This window comes from Anopheles coluzzii, chromosome 2 (genome assembly GCF_943734685.1).
Source record: "Anopheles coluzzii chromosome 2, AcolN3, whole genome shotgun sequence".
NCBI lineage: Eukaryota > Metazoa > Arthropoda > Insecta > Diptera > Culicidae > Anopheles > Anopheles coluzzii.
Window position 1 is genome coordinate 3,922,158 of NC_064670.1, and position 23,035 is coordinate 3,945,192.

The following is a 23,035-nucleotide window of genomic DNA, read 5'->3' on the forward strand; positions in this document are numbered from 1 at the left end:
CGTGCAGTAGAAACAAAGACATCAAGGGAGTGTTCGTGTGCAGCCGCTCGTCATTATGGAAATGTGATTGAACGGGAGATTATGTCGCGATGGAGAATGCAGCTGCGGCAACGCGAAGATAAAGCAACAGACAGACGACAAGCAAAGTGTCGTGAGAGATGTGATTATAATTACAAAACCATCGTTTTATATGGAGTGCGAAACGGGTGCATTATTTCCTCCATACACACACAAAAAAACAACTTAAAACCATAAAATCGCTCCTTTACAAGTTGCTGCCGGTCGACCTGCGACCGAATTTGGCGCGGTATATTGTTGTACGGGTGTAACCTTGAGCCGGGGTGGGTTCTACAAAAGCGCTAACCTAGATGGGAACAAAGCGAAGGCAAGTCCGTTCCTCTACACAAGAGCTGCGGGTTAAGGGAGATGTAGATTGGCCAAAAACCGAAACCCCATTACCGAAAAAGTGTTCCGATCTGGAGCTGCGTGTGTAAGCTAAGATTTCCGCAAATACAGGGCAAAAAAGAGACACGAACCAAGAGCAATTTGCCCACGGACCGTAGGTAACTCATAATAATACGGTCCCAACAAGCATGCGGAATCGTTCTCCTTGCCCCGTGTGCCTAACTAGACGCCACGCGGGTGTGCTTGCTGCCTAGTTTTAATCGCTGTGCCTACGTAGAACGCTCGCAAATGGCAGGCAAAGCAAAACAAAACCGGCTTACACCACATTGCGGCCGCCGTTAGAAATGGAAGGTTCAATCGCCCAAAGCGATCTCGTGCGATCGTGTGAGTGAGTTAAGATGTTGGGGATTTGTAATTATTGAAAGCTTTCGCTTTATGGGAAGGTGCAGCGCCCACACACGGTCGGTGTGTCGTGTGCGCCGGGCCAACTTGCTTGCTTGCGTTTGCAAAATTTATAAATGCAACCAACCACCAGCCACCTGGGCGAAACCGGCATGAAGGTGTGTGTGTGTAGCCTGCCTGCGGTTGTGCTAAAGTCCGGAGATGCCGGAAAAGCAACGCAACGTACACTTGAGCGCCACCAAATCGAGCGCTGGGAGCGCTGACTAAGAACCTACAGCCAACCATAAAGATTGACGAGCCGTTACGGGAGCCAGAAGGCAGCAGCCCGCCAAACAATAAAACTCATCTGACCGGTGTGTGCATATAAAGGTCCATTTCTTCCCATTATCTCGTACACCCTCCACAAACCACCGATATGGTGGCATATTTCTGATGGGCAGCAAACGAGCCTAACAACCGATCGGCGGGATGCACATTCCGAACCCACTCCGGGGAGGAACTCTACACTGTCTCTTCAAGCAGACTACCACAGAACAATTTGTTTGCTCCTTTCGACTAACGAGCGATCTCTACATTGAAACGAGCTGCGGGAACAGACAATCACCTGATGTGTCTCGGGATCGTTCGGTCAAGAAAAAAGACTCCAGCACACAACAAGCCGACTGGCTAGTTCCCGCATACCATTTGCTGTACGGTGGAGAATTTGAGGCATTTTTGTACGCACTGGAAGGGTTCTGGTATCTCTCGCTCCATGCTCCAGTTGTTGTTCTTGAAGTGTCTCTCACCAGAACTGGGAGTGGCGTGTCCCCCCTTAGTCAGTGGAAGGATTCCTCCGACTTGTAGGTATGCGATGGACATATTAGCATTAGCGACCGGACGAACGTGTGCCAATCGGTAGCTGGCTGGCAGTCGGTTCGTCGGTCCACCTTGATACAATCTTTAGTACCATTTAATTCACGCTATTGTGAACAATTTTATGGTGCCAAGATTAATTTATCCTCAGTAGCACGCTCGTTTGCATTACGGCTAGCAGTTTATGGGTTCGGAATTACAATCAGAACGTGCGGCCACCAGGCCAAGATGCTTCGATGTGATACGTCGACGTTGTAAATCAAATTATGCATCTTTTGAAGTCGGTTTTATTAACTTTTAATGTATTTTACAGTAATTGGAGTAATTGATACAGCTCTAAATTGAATAATGAAGATCTTCTTCGTTTATAATTTCTATCTTCCCAATAGCCAATTAAACATTAAAACGCTCGTTTTTGAGCATTTTCATTAATGAGTAAACGATGATTTTCATGTTTTCGATCCTCTCCCAAAAATGGGCATTACTGCTCGTCGCCACAATTGGGAAGCGAGGCATTAGATGGCTGACGGATCCGTGCTTAAAGGGTTACAAAGAGAAGAACCTTTTCCCCCCTTCAAAAGTACGGCATGATCGCGATGACCTTTGCATTCTTTTTGTACATCGCAGCAATCTGTTTCACCACTGCAGAGACCACTGCTCTCTATTCCCATTTGACGATGCTTCTGTTTCGCTCGTCTGCTGTGCTGCCGCCACAGAACCCAACCCCGGCCAGATGATGACGGTAAACGCGATCGTACAAGAGACGACTCCCAGAGCCCAGAGCAAAGAATCAGCCCCGCCGTCAGCCACCCAGGAATGGGAACGATAGAACAATCCTGTCCTGCGGAGCGAGAGCGCGTCGACCTTTGTTTGTCGTTGCCGGCGTGGGGCTTCAGCAGCTCAAGCTCCAAAAGCAGAGCGAATCTGACAAGAAAGAGCCGGCGCAAGAGAAGCTAAAACAGCCGCCGCCGCCTCAGCAGCAGGAAAGCAAACACACAGCTAAACCGGCCAAGTGGCAACGCGCCCGGACGCTGCGAAACCGGTAGACAGGATTCTGAACTTACTTGCTAGAAGCCTTGGAGTTTTCGCCAAATCCGACCGTGAAGTTTGTCGAAGTCATGTTGATGCTGCTGCTACCGCCCGTTGACGAGTTTGACCGGAACCACAAACAAGGAAATCGCGCACACACACGGACACTATCAAACGATGGCTCTGTTTCGCTATATCGCACAAACACGATACAATGCGGACAGACAAATGGTAGTATGAGGCCGGTTTGTTTGGTAAGTTTCAAATCGTTGCAAAATTAACGGCTCGCGTGTGATAGATCGCACGGATTTCACAACTGGACGACAAAATTCACGAGAGAAAAAAACACTCTACGCACTGGGTATCCTTTTTCTGTAGGATATCACCGATCGATCGAGGCAGTTTTGCAATCTGGTTTGGAAAGCACACGCGGGAAACGCAATGGAAATATGTTGTAGCACGAGCGTAAACAAAACACCTCCGAGCACGAGAACGGTTTCAAATTAAGTGAGAGAGAACGGCGAGCGTGTCCGGCGTTGTAACCGACGGGAACTGAAATTGAGAGCTGGAGGGAACGTACGCTCGACATGAGCAGGTTATGTCATCTGCCAATCGGACATGTCAAACGATGGGGAATTTTATTTTGACAGTGCTGGTGCCACAACATTTAGCTCGTTCTGGAAATCAGCACATTACTTTATTCAGTCTAATTTCATTCTTTGATGATGAAATGTGTTTCCATTGTAATATCCTGGAGATTTGACCCCTGATAAGACCATAGAGCCCAATATGCCGGATCAGAATATGACCATCTCCGTGACAACTGTGCGATAATCTGAATGTCAAAATAAAGATCATTCGTTTACGGATCGTTGTACTGACAACACCTTCAGCCTTCTGTTTATTCTTCTACTTTGCGATTTTGTGCCTTTGTTATAACTTGAACGTTTAATTCAAATTGGTAAAATTCGAGGTTTTACATCTCAGAAGTGGGATACGTCTTATCGCCTGCACCTGCTTTTCTGTCCAATCCAGCACGGCACAAGATTGAGTATCGAAGAGTTTGTTTGTTTGTGTGTGAGATGACGCTACCATCTGCCATTGCAATGCGCAAAAACGAGAAGCTTCTGTGTGTGCTTGCCGGTATAGGCAGCCAATTCGATGTTTAGGCAACGATTTGCCTCATGGCTAGACCAGATCACGCCAGATTCACCAGGCACAACGATATCGATCCCTGCAACCCCAAAGACACCAGCCATCTAGCACTTGCATTTAGTGTGGCCGCCATCTTGTTCATCTTGCACGACAATGACACCGCCATTTAGTATTAATACGGCCGCTGGTTATTGTTTCATAATCGCTCATACTTGGAATACTGGAAAAGCTTCGCGCATCACTTCTGTTATTGTATGTGCACCGCACGCCGTGTTGTCATCGCCTCCGGTTTATCGTGTGTATTGCCTTCCGCCACTTTATGGATTGACTCCGCTACCACCCTCTACCGCCGCGTCATGTTCGAGTGCTGTGGCATCGATTGTAGCCTACTGAGCTGTTGAACAACAATCATTGTGGTGTCGTTCAGTATTCAGGTTCATCCTGATCGACATTGTCCTTATGGTTGGCTGTAACTTCTGTAAACGTCAGCAAGACTTCTGGAGGAGATGCCGATCAGCGGCAGCAGTACTTACACCCACTATGAGATTGATTCAACCGCACGCATCACATGACGACATCATTCAGGATCAGTTCTTTTCGATATCAGCATCGTCCTCATGCTTGGCTGTAACTTCCGTAAACTTCAGCAAGACTTCCGGAGGAGATGTTGGTCAGAAAAGCAGCTGTGATTGAAATTGACACCCACCTTGAAATTGACCCAACTTTACGCATCATATGACGACATCATTCCGGATCAACACCTTTCGATATCATCATCGTCCTTATGCTTGGCTGTAACTTCCGTAAACTTCAGCAAGACTTCCGGAGGAGATGTTGGTCAGAAAAGCAGTTGTGATTGAAAGTATGTGAGTTATTCTCATGCCAGCTCTGTTCAATAAGTATTGAAGATTTCTACAGTAAGCCGCTCAAATTGAGGTCAATTTGTTTGTCAGGATAGCCGAGCTGTAATATCCTGGAGATTTGACCCCTGATAAGACCATAGAGCCCAATATGCCGGATCAGAATATGACCATCTCCGTGACAACTGTGCGATAATCTGAATGTCAAAATAAAGATCATTCGTTTACGGATCGTTGTACTGACAACACCTTCAGCCTTCTGTTTATTCTTCTACTTTGCGATTTTGTGCCTTTGTTATAACTTGAGCGTTTAATTCAAATTGGTAAAATTCGAGGTTTTACACCATAAACAAAATTTCCCGGAATAAATGGCTCAAAGATGTTTATTTTTCCATTAAATCATATTTTGACCAGATACATTTGACGGCGGTTCATTGTTCTCGCTTGTGCTGCCGCTTTTGGGACTTCCAAAACAAAACATGCTATTTTCATGGAAAAAAAATAATGTAAAGCGATACAGGCCCATATTTTTTCTAATATTTACATAATATGTGCTGGATTTACATATAAAATTAAAATACTGAATCAATTTGAAGCAATTAAAATTTCCGTTCCATCAAATGTCATTTGTAAATTGACCGCCACGCTCCCACTGTCACACTTTCGTGCATCGTCGCCATTTTTCAAAGCATATATTTACGAATCAAAAACAAACTTGGCCAAAAGCGGAAAATCTGGTTTCTTTTCCTGCGAAAACGTTGCACACGTCGCACAGTCGTGAATCGTGAGTATCGAACGTTTGCCCAAAGCTGTGAATCGTCGGGCTGGTGCATTTCATTCGCATTTCTTGCGGCAAAACACGCGTCCAGAGGGAAAATAACCTGTTCGCATCTCGGCGCTTTGTGCAAAAAGAAACTTTACCCGTGCATAACTCGGTCGTGGAACGATTTGTACCCTCTGATTCGGCTGGTCGTAACATTTCCGGTGTGTTCATTTCACTCCAGACGAACACACGGCAAAGACGATGTAGCCCCATTAGGGGGAATGCTCGCGTAAGGTTAGGTTGATAGCGTGTGTGTACTGAAAAGCGGAAAACCTGTGGCCACTTTGGTCCGAAAGTTGACAAAACAAAACGCCCTCCTCCTCCAGGCCCCGACCGTGGTCTACTTTCCGCGGCACCATGATAAACGTCGGTGCGGTCACGGTGGAAGCCCACTACTCGACGAACTACGTCGAAAACTATCTCGATTCGGTGGAAAACCTGCCGGATGAGGTGCAGCGGCATCTGTCCCGTATTCGCGAAATCGATGTCCTCTACCGGAGCCATCTGCGGGACGTGAACAGTTACTACGAGCAATGGAGCCTCAATCAGGCGCAGGCTGCGGCTGGATCATCCGGAGCCACGAAAGGCAGCACAACTGAGACCACCGCTTCGTCCACTACAGCCCCGGGCACGACGGCATCAACAGAGCAGAGCAACACGCTGAAGCGGGTCACCTCCCGGATACAGAAGAGTCTCATCGCGGCGCAAGAGTTGGGCGACGAAAAGCTTCAAATCATCCAGCAGCTGCAGGACCTGATCGATCACAAAACACGCCAGCTAGATCAGGATTTCGTCAATCTTGGCAACGAGTTCTTCGTGCGGCTGGATTATGCTCGCGACGATAAGACGCTCGATGGCGGTCGGGACGTCAATGGCACGAGTTTGGCCGGTGCTGCCGGTGGTAATGGCTCGAGCAACGGGCCGGGACAGTACGGAGTGACGGGCAATGGAACGGCCGGCGGATCGAACGGCTCCGGCGGGTATGGTAGCTCCGGTGGCAACGGTGGCAACGGAGGAATCGGTTCCAACTCGCATATCATGCACACGGCCAACGGCACGAGCGGTAACGGTGTCGGAAGCACACTTGGCGGTGGTAATGGTTCCGGAATGTACGGTGGAAACAACGGCAGCGGTTCACTGAGCAATGAGCGTAGCTCTAAAAGGGCCCGGCGGACGCGCAACGAGCAGACGGGTGGCTCGGCCAACGGTTCCAACACGCCAAACTCGATGTGTGGCGTTAGTGCGATGGATGTGGACCCAATCGAGGACGTTATTGGCGGCAGTGGAAGCGGTGTCGGGGGATCCGTTGGGTCGGGTGGCAGTTCCGGCAGCGGATCGGGTGGTAACGGCGGTCAGTCGGGCAGTATTGCAATCTCCGGTGGCAGCGGCGGAACGAACGTTGGCGGTGGCATTAAGCAGGAATCAGGCAGCGGAGGTAATGGTAGTGGAGGCAACGGAGGGGCAAGTACATCGGGAGGCAGCCATAATAGTTTAAGCGGGTCCGGATCCGGCCAAGCGCAAAGCTCAACGCTGGGCGGGAGCGGTGCCAAGAGCGGTAACGGTGGAAACGGTGGTGCAAACAGTTCGAGTTCCGGCTCTGGAAGCAGCGGCAACGGTGGTAATGGCAATGGCGGTAATGGCGGTGCAGGTGGTGCCGGCAGCAGCAGCTCTCAGCTAAACAGTTCCAACCAAGGCAGCGGCAAGAAGGGCACCGGAAGCGGCAATCACACGGGCAGTGGCAGTGGTGCCGGTGGTGCGAACTCGGGCAAGAAGAAAAAGCGCAAAACGGGCGGCCGTGGATCTCAGGCCACGAGGGAAGCTCGGGAAGATACGCCGGCGGCCGAAGAAACGATCGATCCGGACGAGCCGACTTACTGTCTGTGTGATCAGGTACGGCATTTGGACGGGGAGGAGGAAGAATTCAACCACACTCCCATTGGTTCGATATTATTTACTAATTTACTTTCCTTTACTTTGCAGATTTCATTCGGCGAAATGATCCTCTGTGATAATGATCTCTGCCCGATCGAGTGGTTCCACTTCAGCTGCGTTTCGCTAATCTCGAAACCGAAGGGACGCTGGTTCTGCCCGAACTGCCGTGGCGACCGGCCGAACGTGATGAAACCGAAAGCACAATTCCTCAAGGAGCTGGAGCGCTACAACAAGGAAAAGGAGGAGAAAACGTAGATTGACAATGGGCAGGTTCTTCCCCACGTTTCCAGCGCGACCGTAATCAAGCACCAGCCGCCAAGTTTTCTCTCCCGCCGACTGACGAATGTCGTTCGGCTCAACAGAACATATTTTCATAAGCGTTAGGCAACAGTTGTCTTGTTTCGTGTTTTTAGGCTTAAGCTTTTCTTCTCATTTCTTAACCATTAGTTGGCTCTCCAGCGTGGACTACTAGACAAGGATGATCCGATTCGAGACGCAGATAGGGAAGAACAGTCTTTCTTTTTTCTTCTATTTTAATTGTTTTCATTTAGTTCGATAGATTTTATGCTATACAGAGCCTGCGCAATGCAAAATGGCGCTTCCTTGAGGGAAAACGTATTAAATTGTACTGTGCCAGTGATGAATCACTGCAAACAAATGGCTTTCGATGGTGGTCGAATGGACTGGAAAGGCAACACGCTTCTTTGATAGGATTATTTCTAGCATCGCAGCGCTCGTTTTGTCATTCGTTGTCTTTCAGCCACCACGCAGTACCATTTAGTAGTGATGCATGCAAGCAAACGTGCCGCGCCAAGAAGGATAATAAAATCGAAAACACAGTACACTATATTTATGACCAGGAATCAGTAAAGTAAGTTTTTAGAAGGGAGGAAAGATTGAAAGTAAGGCATTTTTGAAAGATGATTAAAGAAAAATTTTATTAATCGGCAGATTATGAAAAGAAAGCTTGCTTTAGGAGAGTTTTTTCTGCACTCCGACACACATCCGACATACACATTTACGGACCTTTCCAACTTCATGTGCTTAACTGCAGTGTCACATGGCCATCCACCCTGCGTTCGAGTGACCGACGGGCAATGTTTATTTACCCTTCGATGCGTTTACGTTTGCGAACGCACGACGAAATAATAGCAACAATGTCGACGAGTAGTCATAGTTAGTGCCGAGCTGCCCGGGGGCACGTTTCATTTCGTACGCCACACAAACAGTCGAAAGGGCATAACGGTGGATTTGAGGTTCGCATTCTTGTGCGAGCTTTGCTCAGTGAATGAGGGTTACAAATTTTGCTCGAAAAGTTGCGGCGTTATCCAATTCTATATCAGGTTCCCACCATCGTTCCCAGTCTGCCAATTAGCGGTGACAAACGATTTAGTGATTTTGGTTGTTGTTAATCCAGTTTGTTTGCGTTAGCAACGGCGAGTTAGTCAATAGAGATAATCCGTTTGAGGCACAACTTGGACAACGGATTGTTTTTAATTACACTGTACCAACGTTGGACGGGGATGCGACATACGACACAAGAAAGAGTTACCCAATTTGCATACATTGTGCTGATGCTACAGCCCTTTTTTCGATAATCATTCTCCCAGATATTAAACCGGGACATGCTTTGTGTGTTTGTGCATGCAAAAAACACCCACAAACCTGTTATTGAGCCGTAATTGCATGCTTGAAGCGCGGCAGGAAGGCGAGCAGGCAGCGTCAACAACGTTTTTAATTTACCTCCGATTTTTTCCCTTCGTTGAGCAGAAGATATCGGACCCAAGTTGACCTATATCTTTTCTGAGGTGATCTTCCGAAAAGATCGATCGACCGACCCAACGGCAACTCTCCCTCGGATGACCTCAGCCCAGAATAGGCATTCTTTCAGCAAGTCATTCTATCATCCCTTTTACATCTTACGTTACTCCAAAAAAAGAAAGAGAAGCTTTCCACCCCAAAGCTTTCGTTGTGGTGCAGCTTTCGATGGTGATCGCGATCACGGAACCAAACGTACGTTTGTTTGCTACTCTCGCTCACCGTTTTCTTCGCTTTCGTGTCTCGGGTACCGTTTGCTCGGTGCGTTAGTGCTGCGAAGAAAGCCGTTTGCCGAGAGAATAATGCTCACTTCGGCTGCACGCAACTCGCCGTGCCACAGCCGTGGAAGGGGTAGGTTGGATGGTCGGGGTCGGGACTGCAACGCCGAAGTGAACGCCGGCGTGCCAGCGAACGATCGCACCCCGGCACAGTCCAACTGCGTCGCTGGGCGCGCTCGGCGGACGGTTCTCGGTGTGTGCGCCCCCTTTGGTGCTCATCCCTCATATCTCATCTCATCCTTTCGCGCTGCTCGCGGTTCCCGCAGAACCACGCGCGAGAGGGAGTTGCGCGAACCAGGAGAGCCCGACACCTGGGCAGCGTCCAGGCGGACCTGTTCGGGAACGGTCGCGGTGTATAAAACTCGATTCCCGCCCGCCGTTAGGTAACAGTCCATTGTGTAACGTTGCCGGGATCGCGAGCCATCCTGCAGGAACACAGCCGTGCGAGTTTGTGTGCGCGTGTATTTTGCCTACAAGCAAGTGACCAGCAATCAGTGAGAACAACATCTAAAACAGAAAAACAAACAGTGAACTACAGTGCTGAAGCAGTGGAAATTGGTGTTAATTGAAGAGCTTTGTACATCGATCACACGGACAACCACGCACGTGGAGAAAGTTCTGCTGCGGTGCGGGTTACTTGCGTACACCACATTAAACATTGTGTGTGGCATTTAAAATAAATATACTCGCGTCCTCCTCTCAGCTGCTCTCGCGGGCACGCCCGATGCCAGAGGTCGCCCCGACCGGACATTGAACGTAGAAAGAAGAAAGTTGTCGGTTGTTTACACTTCCGTCCTGAGTGGTGTTGTGGCTACCGTTTGTGACCGTTGGTGAGATACAGTAACATACCCCTCCCGAGGGCAGCAGCGACAATGACCTCCGGAAATTCGATAACAATACGTAAGTTACTTTTATTTTTTGCAAATTAAATTACCTCGTGATAATTGAGTGGAGTGAGTAGGTGCAGGTTGTTAATGCGTCTTTTGTTTTGTTCGGCAATCCGGATCCGGAGATGAGAGGAGATTGCCTCTGATGATGATGTTATCATGATTGCTTGTGTAACGACGCGAAGATTCTCAGAGAACAACTTCTTCCAACATAATTAATCTTGTTGAAGGGTCTGCAAACACGTTGTGGGATATCTTACAACTGAACCAATATTCGACCTGTAGTATAAAGTCCTTCGCACCATCGATGCGTTTACCATTTTCCCATAAAATCAATCAGCTCCGAGTTACAATGTGTCGTGGCTTAAGTGCTGTGCTAATCTTGCTCGTATCCCTTTCCGCGCAACTGCACGTTGTCGTTGGTGAAGAAGCTCCCAAACCGGAGAAGGAGATCTGTGGATTGAAAGTGGGTCGCTTGCTAGACTCGGTCAAGGGATGGCTATCAGTGTCGCAGCAGGAAAAATGTCCCCTCAACAAGTATTGCGAAAACAAGGTCCAAGCGAACCAGTACAATCTAGTGCCGCTTACCTGTATTAGGTGGAGAAGCCAGAATCCCGCTTCACCCGCGGGATCATTGGGCGGAAAGGACGTGGTGTCGAAGATTGATGCAGCTATGAGCAATTTTAAGACGCTGTTCGAACCAATGAAAGCCGATCTAGCCAAGCTGGAGGAGGAAGTTAAACGGCAGGTGCTTGACGCCTGGAAAGCGCTGGAACCGTTACAGAAGGAAGTCTATCGCAGTACGCTTGCATCGGGACGAATCGAACGGGCAGTTTTCTACAGCTTCATGGAAATGGGTGACAACGTAAAGCTGGACAATTATTTCCAGCCTGCCAACGTCGAGGAACTGCTGAAGTACGCCTGGGCGTTGCCGATGCACAAGAAGCAGCGTAGTATGTACGACCTGATCGGCCAGTTAGTGCAGTCATCCAAGAGCCCAATGCTCCAGACGCTTCACGCGGTCGAGCTGGCCACTGTGGTGAATCCGGAGCTAGAAAACCGTGAGAACCTGCTGAACGACCAAGTGGTGCAGCTACGTGACAATCTGTACAAGAATTCCTTCACCACGCTCGTGTCTATCGCAAGACACTTCCCGGACCACTTTGACACTCTGAGGCAGCGTTTGTTTAAACTGCCCGATGGTTCCAAACCCGGTGCCGATACGCTTCCCAACATTGTCAACTTTATCGCCCAACTTCCCAGCGATGAGCTGCGGCTTAGTTCGGTCGATTTGCTTCTGCAATCACTTACGGCTGAGAACGGTACGCTCGTCCAAGATCCCGAGTATGTGTACCGTCTGTCACAGCTGGCACACGTCATGCCCAGCCTGGTGGACGTGAAGGCTCATCCCGACCTACAGCAGAGCGTAGATGATCTGATGGCCAAATTCAACACCCCCATCGATGGCAAGACTCTCCAATACTTCCAGAACATTGGGATCAGCCCGTCCTCCTCGGTCGCTACCTGAAGTGTGCTGCCCTGTTCGCTCAATAAAGCTATCTCCAATTACTGGGGATTCCGTTTCGGTTGCATACACCGCCTGCCGATCACCGATCTTTATGTCTCACCCTTCCCCTTCCCCGGAAAAGATCTTCCCAGTGTGTCCAGAGAGTCTTCGAAACGTCCTTCCACCGTTTGCGTGTTCCACTTCGTGTTTGTGCATGATGCTCCCCCGTGCCGTCTCGATTGCATGTGAGATAATGTGTCGTGTCGCTGGCGGGCGCGGTAGATGCCGACAAGATGCGGCGGTCCGGGAATCCGCAATTATAACTGTACTCTTGCCCCCCGTCCATTATATGCCGGCCGGAGTTCGGTGTGGGTTACCACTCTGCCCTGTGGCTTCTTTCTGCCGCGATCTGCGCAAATCGAATAGAGAATCCTGCCCGTTTAATCTACGGCTGCGGTGGTGGCAAACCTTTGCGGGTGGTGTTTTCTCAGCTGAACATATACGGTGGGTTAAGTTTATTGAACAAGTTCTTGCTTTTTTCGTCGGTTTGTTGGTTTGTGTGTCCATTTCAACGCGTCGTTCGCACAGAACCTGTTTGCTTCCAATCCTATGCTCCCCGAACATACATGCAAAGGGCTCCATGGGATGCTGTGCCACTGGCAACACAGAACAAGACCTTAAGACACACACAGTGGGAGAATGAGAGAAAAAAACGGCACCACACAACCTCCGGTGGGCTGCACAATGTGGGCACATTCATCTTTGCTCCCCTTTGCGTGTGGACAGAAGCTGGCCCACGAAGAACCACCACGGGCAAAGCGGGTCAATAGCCCAAGCCGAACGGACATTGGGAAAGAAATAAACGGCCCGCTCTTGGCACAATCTCGAAAGCATCTCCGCGCGACCCTACGATCAAATCGGTGGGGCTCGATTGGGCCATAAAAAAAGCGCGACGATGGCCAGACCTCAAGAGAATGGATTATCCCCTCGGCGCTGATTACACTCCGTTAAACGGGGCTTTAGCATCGGCTGTCCAAATGCTGGGACGGAGACTGCAATTCACAGCCGCGCTCGGGACTAGCAAAAACCCGGGCAACGGATGTGCTAATTTGTCAATTCACGACCACCACCACCTACCTATCCCATCAGGTCCCCCCCCCCCCCCCCCCCACGATGAAGTTCTGGTCAACCCGGTTTCTTTTGGAGTTGTCTCCCGTTTGGCTTTAAATATAAATTCCCTTTTCTTCTTTCTTTTTTCGACCCGCTGATCGTTCGAGCACTAATTAACGAAAGTAACGGTGCATAACCGAACGGTCTTCCTGTGGATCGTGTTCTTGCAAGTCGCTGCCCGGCTTCGCTTCCTGTGTTTTGGGGTTCCCGGGTGTGATGGAAATTGAAAATCTCCAAAAAACACAGCGGACGCTTTTAGATAAAACAACTCGTTATATTTTGATGCATCATAATGTACGACAGATCGGTTGGATGAGCAGGGTAAACAGAAATTAACCAACCAAATAGAGCAGTGAAAAGTATACCGCAGAATCACCAAATTGTAGGGACGTTTTGATGAGACTGGCTGGGACATGATACATTAACCAAAATATTGGTTTTCTAGATCACGATCGCGTAGATATCGCCTTGTCTTCGCCTTTAGCCTTGCACGTACACAGTGCATTCATGCTCAAGGCAGCTTTTCCTGGTCGCTAGTACCGGAAGACGACACCAACTACGTCCATTTGCTTGTTAACAGCATTGAATATTTTAACGCATCATCACTCGTTCGAAAACACTGGTATCCTTCGCGCGAAGGTCTAACACCTCGTTAAATTGCCCCGTCGGAGGCGAAAGGAAGAACTGCCCACCGATAGTTTGACACACATAGCCGCATAACTTGGTAGTGTACCCCGAACCTGCCCAAGCGAGGAAGTAAGCGTAAGCCACCCGCCTCGCAGTAATTGACGCGCGATCACGATCGTGTGGACCTCGATTTAATGGGTCATGGTCGTCAAAAGGCACACACAAACATCGGGCCCGCAACGGTACACTGTCTCTCAAGTAACAGCAACAACCTCTGCCCACCTTACCAGAACTAAAGAGGGGGGACGATCCCACGATCGCTTCGGGAGAACTTCTGGCAAAGAAGTCAACATCGATTAAGGTCAGCAGGCGGCGGCTCACCCACTTCTGCTGCCCACACGTACGCAAATAAAACCCCTCGGTTGGTGACGACGAACCGTTCCGAAGTTCAATAAACTGATCGTGAAACCGATCTCAAGAGAAGTCACTGCACACAGGTCTGGTAGGTGTGTAAAATGGGCCAAACGGTAAGCCAACCAGGCTTGGGCGTTGTTTCGGGTAGAACAACACGCAAACAGTGCTGACTGGTAGGAGGAGAAATTGTACGACTGATGGAGCCGTTTTTTTACGAGTTTCACCTACATTTCTTGTGCTCCGGGAGTGGTTTGTTGTGTTGTTCTGCAGCGCACCTCTTCGCGCGCACCTCATTCTTATGTTCTCGGGCTTCTTTTCGACATCTTCGCTAGAGCCTGTACACTACAAAGGCAAGCGGCAGCCTTTGGTCGATACACGGGATAAAAATTAGCTTACCAACGAAGCGTAATCGTGTGGGGATTGATTGATCTAATAAAACATAACCATCGGGATTTGATGTCCGATGCGGTTCGTAGCAGCACACGTCTGGTTAGCACACACACATCTGCGGCCTCATTGCGGCGCAACAGCAGGCCGTTGGGAAATGAGAGCGTCTTCATCCGACACACAGCGTTGTTAGCAAGCCCATCGCCGTCCATCAGCTGGTTTTCGATTGAGCTCGGGGTGGTGGCCTCCGCCAGATACCGAAAGAGGTACCCCCTGCAACGTCTCAGGTGTGTGTAAGGGTAGTGAGCTTTCATGTTTTTTCATCAACATCACACCAGCGCAGCAGCGCTAAAGGGCCGCAACCAGTGTTCGTTCGAGCAACGGGCGAACATGTTGCCCGATTTTCCCGGTTCGAAACATGGCAGGGTCGGTTATGTTGCACCAATTGGAGCTAATCGTGGAGCGTAGCAGGGAAAGTTCTCGATTGTTGAGCGGAGCAAAGAAAAACTGGGGAAGAAGGAGTTAACAGAGCTTGGTTGTTAATTTTCCAACAACCAGCACAGATTGATGTTTACAATTTAATAAGAAAATTCCCGTTCACAGGTACGGAGGTGGTTTTCGCACATGATTTATTATATTGTAATTATGCTGCAAACCCATACTGACGTCACAGACGACCGCAGACAAACCCAACCCGATAAGGCAATGAAAAAACAACAGCTAACCGAATTGAATTGCACACAAAAAACGGATTTTCTTTCAATTAACGCTTAATAGCTTCATTTTATCTGCGCATTTCAAACAGTATTTTTTTGCAATTATCACCTACCTTGTGGGGAGGGTTGGTCCAATCAGCTGAACCTCCCAAAGCCCCGCAGCATGAGGAGGCATATCCACCACGCCCCGATCGCTTTTCCGATCGTTGGTCAATTGCTTTCCTTTGGCTGTTTTGTAACTTTTAGCAGTACGCCACTGTGGGAAACCCACTAAGCCTGTCTCAGTACTTCGTCGTGCGAAATCCGTTACCATAAATCCACCTCCCCCCACCCGCCCACCGTTACAGCCACCACCAACCAAAGTGGTCGTATTATAAACTGCCTCCTTTTTTATATCGTTGTTGTAAGGTTCGCACCTAAACAGCGCAATGGTGGAAAAAAGCGCATTAAATCATCGTTTCATCACACTTTCGCTCTTATTTTAGGGGCGCTTTTTTTGGAGGCGAAGACAGCGCAATGAACGCAGGTGGTAGGGTGGGGTGGGCTGTGGAAAACGAGAGCGTTTGAAAGTATGTGAAGTGAAGAGCTGCTGGGAAGCTGCTGTCGCTTTTTTTGCTTTTTTTTTTTTTGGAGATCTATCATGATCGAAGCAATGTTGGTTTTTCGGTGAATGTGCGTGCTGGGAGTTCCGAAATTGAATGGAAATGGTTTCGGAAAAAAACGCACTGCACAGTGAAACAATGATGCTCTAATTTCCCGACTTCTGTGGAGACATCGAAACGATCGCTTGAACAAATAATGGCCTACCCTGGTCAAAACGATGACACTCCGAGTCGCTTAATCGCAGCCGGATCGGTTGCACTGATGACACAGCAGCGCTGCATGAGGGGAGAGGGGGAGGGTGCTTAAATAGATGAAATTTTCCCGCACTTTCTATGGCGAAGGAAAAGCCATTCTTTCATATGTTTTTACACCACATCACCACCACCATCACTCCCCTCCGAGCGCGAGGGCCGGCCAGATGGTAGAAAGAAATGCAACCAAATTTGGTCGGAACGCTTGGCAAGCGCGGTTGGAAAGCAACAGCAGCAGCAGCAGCAGCACGGTGGAAAGTCAAGAAATCATAAGCTTCACCCGCCGCCGTTTTGGGGTCTTCGAGAGAGAGAGAGAGGGTGGTGGAATTCGAAACGGTCCGCACCCTTGGCCACGGGACGGAAGCTTTGCACAACAACAGCTTCACTCACGATCTCGCGCGCATCGGAGGCATCCTGCGCGCCTTGCATTCAACCGTGACCACCAACCGTGACTCGGAACGCAAATCGCGCCTGGTGGTGAACGGTATCGGAACGTGGTTGTGGCGTTGTGGTTGGTTCGTTGGTTCGGCATCGCGATTGCGCACCTGTCTGACCATGACCAAATGGCTCGGATCGCGCAAGAAAGATGAGATGATCCGTGGCCATGATGCAGCCAGAGAATGATGGGGGGTGGTGTTTGTGGTCAAAACCACCCTGCCCGCAAGTGCAAGGGGGATGCAAATGCACCGCCAAGTACACCGGTCCAGCACCAAGCCAGCGGGATTGACCCGTGTGTGCCGGTTGCCTAATCGCGTGTTTGTCGTTCGCTGCTGTTTTCGAACAATCTATCAGGCATAACGCGGCCGATCGTTTAACGGTTGGATGGATGGAGAATGCAAAAAAACATAAGACAGCAGCTTGATCTAGTTTTAACGAGGCAAAGTATCTGCCAGCTGGGGGACATCGTTGAGGTGCGCTAAATTGCTGATAGTGAAAGTAACGCTAATTGAATGTTGCTGTCGTTTAAAGCGTCATTTCTGTCCTACCCTGATTGATTGCCATTGTATGCTCTTTGCGCTTCAGATTGGCAAACCATTTTCTAGCACAAATCGATGCAACAACAACTGTCCCTAATTACATGTCCTGAGCCAAGGTTTAGCTTCTGATGTTTAGACTAATGAGCCTGAAATGGAACATTTCTTTCATGCTACCAATAAATTCCAAACCAAACAAACAAAGCCATCTCTCCATCCCGGATACTGCAAATTACACACACACACACATAAACCTTTCACACCATCACGATTCCGCGCACGTACAGCGCAACTGTTCACTTGCGCAGCTTTGCCATTTTGCATCCCAAAAAACCACCGCTCAGAGTTCAAACTGACCTGTCGTGGCGGGCGGCGGCAGCGTGGCGCGAGCAACCGCGTGATGAACCTTTCCGCCCCCAAATGCAAAGCCAGCTTTCACTCGCGCAAAGTGAGACTAAAAGCAACAAAAGCAAAGCTATGTTTTGCCTGGCCGCGAGAGGACCGGGTGATTGTTTTACCTCTTGTCCCAAAGAATTGGTGTCATGCTCAATCGCTGCTAGTTGCTTTAAGGACGTTCGCGCGGAATTGCGAAAAGAAATGCGTCACCGAAAGCTTCACACCACCGCCTCGATGCTCTTGCTTCTTCTACTTCTTCTTGAGAGTGTAATGTAGTGTAAAAAACTGTACCCAAAAATCCAAAACCACGAAGGGAACGAGAAGTGCAAAATGCAAAATAACCAAAACTCAAAGCTCAATCACCGCGCGTTAGCTTTCACCACTCTGTGCGCAGCACCGTCCGCCGTTGTTCTTGGCGGATTTGCCTTTGTCCTTTTCCTTTTTGGAAAGCATCGACGACGGGGGTTTTGTTTGTTTCAATTGAGCAACCCTTCCGGAGGGAGGGAGGGGGGGGGGGTGTGGTAGGAGGCAAGTCACAATATTTGTCCATGTCGAGATTTATGGGCCACCCGCGGATTTGGAGCGGTGCATTTATTTTGCCCAAAATTTATGAGCTTCCTGGATTGGAGCGCGACTCTGGACAGTACAACAGCAGTAGCTTGCAAAATAGAAAAGACCTCTCCTCTGCCCAAACAAATACACACACACACATACACACACACACACACACACTTTCTGCTTGTATTTTCCAATTTCACCACCAAACAGCAAACTCCCCACGTGGTTGCGTTGTTGATTCGCGTTCGCCAGCAGCAGCTGGGAAATAGCTTCCCATTTTTCATTTAAACATTCGCCTTGTCAAACGGTTAGTCAATCATGCTCACACGGACTTTCTCCGCGCGGTTAATCGAAATTGAAATCGATCCCAAGCGCGATCGGATCGGAACACCAATCGAAAGCTGAATTCCACCGTGGATGCATTTCAATCGATCGATCGATTGCACTGGCCCGGTGAGGTTGCCATCATTAACACCTACTTTTCGGGCACATTCGTTAGGCATAAATGTTGAGACGGCAAAAGTGTACCACTACCAATTTTGAGCGACGGAGAAAGGGCGGATGCGTTGGGAACATGTTATCTAAAATAAAGATTAGCTGTTGGCTTTCCTTCCCAGCTCATTCTTGCTTCATTCTGCGGTTGATTTGCTCCGATTGCAGGGCGTACATCTGTTCCCAACCAAATGCCCTCCCCAAACCAAACACCCAACGACTTTCACACGAAAGTGAGTGCCGTTATCAGCGGTTTGCTGTGTGCCTCATGAATAAATCACCGTCGCCGTCTTCCACATTTGGGACCGGGACTTATATACGCGGCTGCCAAACGCGATCTGCCCGTTAGACTACCCCCTCACCCGGTATAAGCTTCCTTCTCCCTCCTCCTTCCGGGCCGTTGTTAATTCATCACGACATTCAATTATGTTTCTAGCGCACTGGCAGAACACAACACGAGGGCAAATTTTCTTCTCCACAGTTTTGAAGCATCAAAGAAAAAGAAATCATAAAATCCCGAAGCTGGAACTCTTCCGTGTGGCGTTTAGATGGAGCGATTTGAATTAATTTGATCGCACACAGCCTCCATTTATTGCCCCGCTAAGAGATTGCGTGCGGTGTGTGACTTTATTTCAATTTTTTTTATATCGCCCCTTTTATATCCGTTCCGCTGCATTTGGCTGGCGGCCGAAACGTGCAACAGTGGCGAGATGTGTGTGTTTGGGTGTGGTAATGACTCTTTTTTTTAATGAAATGGAGAAAGAGAAGGAAAAACTCCAAACATGATGCCGACATTGCGGGTTTCCGGACTTTCACCCGGCTGTTCGGTGGGTGCCCGGGAGTTACGAATCAAACCGCCGTTGGATAATGATACCGGGGGCAAATGGGTGTGAAAAGGAAACTGTCATCCAGCTGGGTGCGGTGGTACAAATCGCTCATAAGTATGACCACGATCTGCGAAACACACCCTGATGTTGGCTTCGGTTGCCATTCGGTGACCCTCCATTGCAACGCAGCCCGCACGTGATACTCCACTAGCTGATTATGATGTGATTTTCCGACAAAATACGATGGGAACTGCCTGCCGCATTATGTGCGAAAGCATGTCGTTGCGTACATAAATTGCCGCAACGTAAGCGAAACATTCTCCCGCTGGGGAAATCCCTTGGCGCGGGGGAAAACTCATCACAAAATTAGTACTCTCTCGTGAGCGGGTGCGGCACGAAACAGATGGGATGGAGTTTCACCTGCGGCAAGCCGTTGCAATCATTCATGTTTAATTGATTCATTTTTTGTTGTTGCTCCCCCCCGACTAATGCATCATTTCGATTGTCTTTCTCCCGTCCGCAGTGGTTTGCGCCTTGCTCGCCGTGGTAACGCCTGCCTGTAACGCTTTGCCGAAGCAGCGTTACTCGCGCGATGGCGGCGAGCCGCGCAGCTTGGTTGGTGTCTCGACTAACATCATCACGAGCAGCCTGCTGAAGGGAGCCGCCGAAACGCCGGGCAACCATGTGTTTTCGCCGATCGGCTTTTCCTCGATACTGGCCATGATCAGCGAAGGGGCGGAAGGTCAAACGCTGAAGGAGCTGTACGACGTGTTCAAGTTTCCCACGGACAGGGATTTGGGTGAGTGTCACACGCTGGCTTCTCTTCCAGCACACGGGAGCCCGTTTCTATCTCCTCTTCTCTTTCAGTTCGCAAAGCGTTTGATGTTTCGCTCAAGCGTTTGAGCGGCCAAAATCCAACGGACGAGCCGCAGTTCAAAACCTGGTTCTACATCTACAAAAACAACAGCGTGCTGCAGGCGTACAAGGATGTGCTGGAGCAAAACTACGCCGTAGAGGTGCGGGACATCGAGCGGAATGATTACAACTTTGATGAGCCCAAAACCTCCCTCGACCCGGTGGTGGTCGAGGAGGAGATCATCGAGGAGAGCAACGGTCCCGACGGTGACAACCTCGTGCTGGAGCAGGGTAGCAACAATAGCAACAGCAAGGATATTGTTGACTTTGAGGTGCTGAAGATCAAGTCGGCCCTACCGGTGGAGGACGAGCTGCGCACGGACACTGGCATCAGTACCAAGTACGACGAGATCGACGATGAAAACCCAAAGTTTGACAAGAACATTGACGACAAGGAGTACGTTGATCCGACCAAAATCAAGGAAGAGCTGGCGAAAAAGAAGATGGAAGCGATGAACGAAGTGGCGGCCGACGCTGACCTTGACGATGCTAAGATGAAGAAAACGCCCGACTCGATCGATCGTGTCGATCATGAGCAGCCCGAAAAAATGTCGCTATCGCTGAAGAAGCTGGGTTTGGACGATGAGCAAGAGGTCATGCAAGCGGTCGAAAGTCAAGGCTCACGAAGGAAGGTACGGTACGAAAGTTGCGAAGGTTTGAGGTGCCTATTAATTACGGAAAAACTCGTTCTTTATTGCAGTTCAACGTTCGCCGATCGTTCCTAACCGGAGACATAGCGTCGGCCCTGAGTGGAAACTCTTTGGTTGGACGAAAGGCGAATCTTAAAGACGATGAAGAGCAGGTCAACGAATCCAAGATGCTGCTGTTCAACGGTCTGTACTACAGAGGCAGCTGGGCTACGCCATTCCAGGTACGGGAGATAAGGATACGAAAGATAAGAGATAACATGAGAATATGTTGTGATAACAATATCTCCATTTCCTGCTTCGCAGCAACTTCGCACGGAGGAAAGTAAATTCTTTACCAACACGGACGAACGACCAGTCATGATGATGCGATCGCAGGGTACCTTTGGTGTGGGAAAGGATGAACAGCTGGATGCTAAGTTCTTGGAGCTACCGTACAATGTAAGTCCGGGGAATCAATTTCCACTCAACGGAATGTGTACTAATGTTCCATTTTCATCTTCTCCACAGAACTCCCGCTATTCGCTTCTGCTGATGGTTCCCAACAACAAGGACGGGCTGAAGGAGCTCATCAAGAACTTCAACCCCGATACCCTCAGCACCGTGCAAAAGTCGCTGGTGCAAATGCCGGTCCAGATCTGCATTCCCAAGTTCCGCATCGATACCACTAGTCGTGCTGAGAAGCCACTGGCAAAGGTAAGCCTCGGCCAAGCATTCCAAAGCTCACAGTTGTAATTGCATTTCGTTCCCCGCAGCTTGGACTCATCACCATGTTCACCTCGAAGGCGGACCTGAGCGGCATTACCACCGAGCAGAAGATCCACGTCGACGAGCTGGTGCAGCACGTGTCGATCCGCGTGGACGAAGGTTCCAGCAGCGAGAACGCCCTGTCGGCGACGAACATTGTCGAGGCGAAAACGATCGACGACGAGCAGGAGCAGTTCACTGCCGACAAGCCGTTCCTGTTCTTCGTGCGCGACGTCGTGGACGATATCGTGATCGTTGCTGGCAAGATCACGGACATCCCGTACGTCGACTAGAGGAGTAACTGTTCCCACGCCCCGCCGGAATGAAGGCACTGTCCAGCATTCGTAGTTTTTAGCTTTCCTAAATTACGGTCCACTACCCTCATAGTCAGTACGTGATAGAACGATTGTGAAGTGTACAACGATTGCTAGGTACAAACGCCTAGCAAGTATCCTCCTCTTCGGTTGGCGATAGTTAGAGCTTATATTGAGCTCGATTTATTCGCTGCACATCCCTGTTGCATAGGGGGCAAGTACTCCGTCCGAAACTTTTGGCCGTTTCGTTCCCGCCGTGATATTTCACCACGGCGACTGAAGCATTGAACAACATGAACAACATTTTTACAATTTTGACTTTTTGAAAATGCCGGTGAGATACTTCCAGCAAGCCTTTATATAGGCATTCCTGTGCCTAAAAGGTGTTCCCATTTAGATAAACATTCAGCTACGAATATCCCCCACCCACAACGATCAACGGACGAGACAGTCTCCAATTAAATCGATGATTTAATTACACCTCTCTCTCTCTCTGTCCTCTCATACTGCACACACACATCTCTTCTTCTGGAGCCGTTCCGAAGGCTCCACTAGATGACGATGAAACGACGAAGCTGAATGCGTAACGATGCGTCCAGATGCGACCCCGTTTTAATAATCGATCTCACGAAAGCGACCGTCACACCAACATGATCGTTTCAAGATATGGTATCTTCGGTACAAAAAGTATTTTGAAATCGTACTCAACCGTTTGGCACCGACTGGTTTCGCGCATCGATTACAAAGCCTAGAGCAACATGGCGGGAACGATTTGGTTTAAATTATGCAACAGGATAATAGACCAGCACAACCGGAAGCGATCGTACGGATGTATAGAGTATGTAGTGGCCGCAGTTAGTATGTATAGATGCCTAGGTAGAGCGATTATTTATGATTATTTAATGTAAACCAGGACTAATTTTATCTGTACCATTCTCTTAATAAAAACTGTACACAAAGTGTGTGTGTACGCAAAATCAAAATGCATGCAATTATCAATTTGGTTTGATTTGGGTTAAAGAAAAACTTTTAAAGTGTTCACAAATATA

General features: G+C 49.1%; 4 protein-coding genes across 5 annotated transcripts in view; 3 read left to right on the top strand and 1 right to left on the bottom strand.

Annotated features, from left to right (window-relative positions):
* Window positions 1-3,233, bottom strand: part of LOC120947339 (microtubule-associated protein Jupiter) — a 112,899-nt gene extending 109,666 nt beyond the window's left edge. Inside the window, exon 1 of the mRNA XM_049605286.1 lies at window positions 2,724-3,233. Within this exon, the coding sequence (XP_049461243.1) occupies window positions 2,724-2,779 (56 nt within the window). The 5' untranslated portion in view covers window positions 2,780-3,233. The remainder of the gene's footprint in view (window positions 1-2,723) is intronic.
* A 2,128-nt stretch (window positions 3,234-5,361) lies between these two features.
* Window positions 5,362-22,969, top strand: LOC120948900 (serine protease inhibitor A3K). 2 transcript variants are annotated; one of them, XM_040365751.2, is made up of 7 exons: window positions 5,362-5,487; window positions 19,887-20,162; window positions 20,231-20,910; window positions 20,979-21,149; window positions 21,232-21,366; window positions 21,436-21,621; window positions 21,681-22,969. In XM_040365751.2, exons 2-7 carry the CDS (start codon window positions 20,084-20,086, stop codon window positions 21,963-21,965), a joined length of 1,536 nt encoding a protein of 511 aa, XP_040221685.2. In that variant the 5' UTR covers window positions 5,362-5,487; window positions 19,887-20,083; the 3' UTR covers window positions 21,966-22,969. The 2 variants fall into 2 exon arrangements, with proteins under 2 accessions (XP_040221685.2, XP_040221684.2); XM_040365750.2 differs by lacking the exon at window positions 5,362-5,487 and adding an exon at window positions 9,705-10,454.
* LOC120948901 (keratin, type I cytoskeletal 9) lies at window positions 5,481-8,423 on the top strand. The gene is made up of 2 exons (XM_040365752.2): window positions 5,481-7,416; window positions 7,507-8,423. Exons 1-2 carry the CDS (start codon window positions 5,884-5,886, stop codon window positions 7,711-7,713), a joined length of 1,740 nt encoding a protein of 579 aa, XP_040221686.2. The 5' UTR covers window positions 5,481-5,883; the 3' UTR covers window positions 7,714-8,423.
* On the top strand, window positions 10,463-12,035 carry LOC120948902 (uncharacterized). Its single transcript, XM_040365753.2, has one exon. It carries the CDS (start codon window positions 10,749-10,751, stop codon window positions 11,967-11,969), a length of 1,221 nt encoding a protein of 406 aa, XP_040221687.2. The 5' UTR covers window positions 10,463-10,748; the 3' UTR covers window positions 11,970-12,035.
* Window positions 22,970-23,035: the final 66 nt, after the last annotated feature.

Bases quoted from the DNA above. Each gene is read 5' to 3' on its own strand.
- LOC120948900 (XM_040365750.2), top strand. From the start codon at position 10,427: ATGACCTCCGGAAATTCGATAACAATAC. The intron at 10,455-19,886 runs GTAAGTTACTTT...TCCCGTCCGCAG, and splicing joins CGGAAATTCGATAACAATAC to TGGTTTGCGCCTTGCTCGCC. The intron at 21,150-21,231 runs GTACGGGAGATA...CCTGCTTCGCAG, and splicing joins GCTGGGCTACGCCATTCCAG to CAACTTCGCACGGAGGAAAG.
- LOC120948902 (XM_040365753.2), top strand. From the start codon at position 10,749: ATGCGTTTACCATTTTCCCATAAAATCAATCAGCTCCGAGTTACAATG.
- LOC120948901 (XM_040365752.2), top strand. From the start codon at position 5,884: ATGATAAACGTCGGTGCGGTCACGGTGGAAGCCCACTACTCGACGAAC. The intron at 7,417-7,506 runs GTACGGCATTTG...TTTACTTTGCAG, and splicing joins CTTACTGTCTGTGTGATCAG to ATTTCATTCGGCGAAATGAT.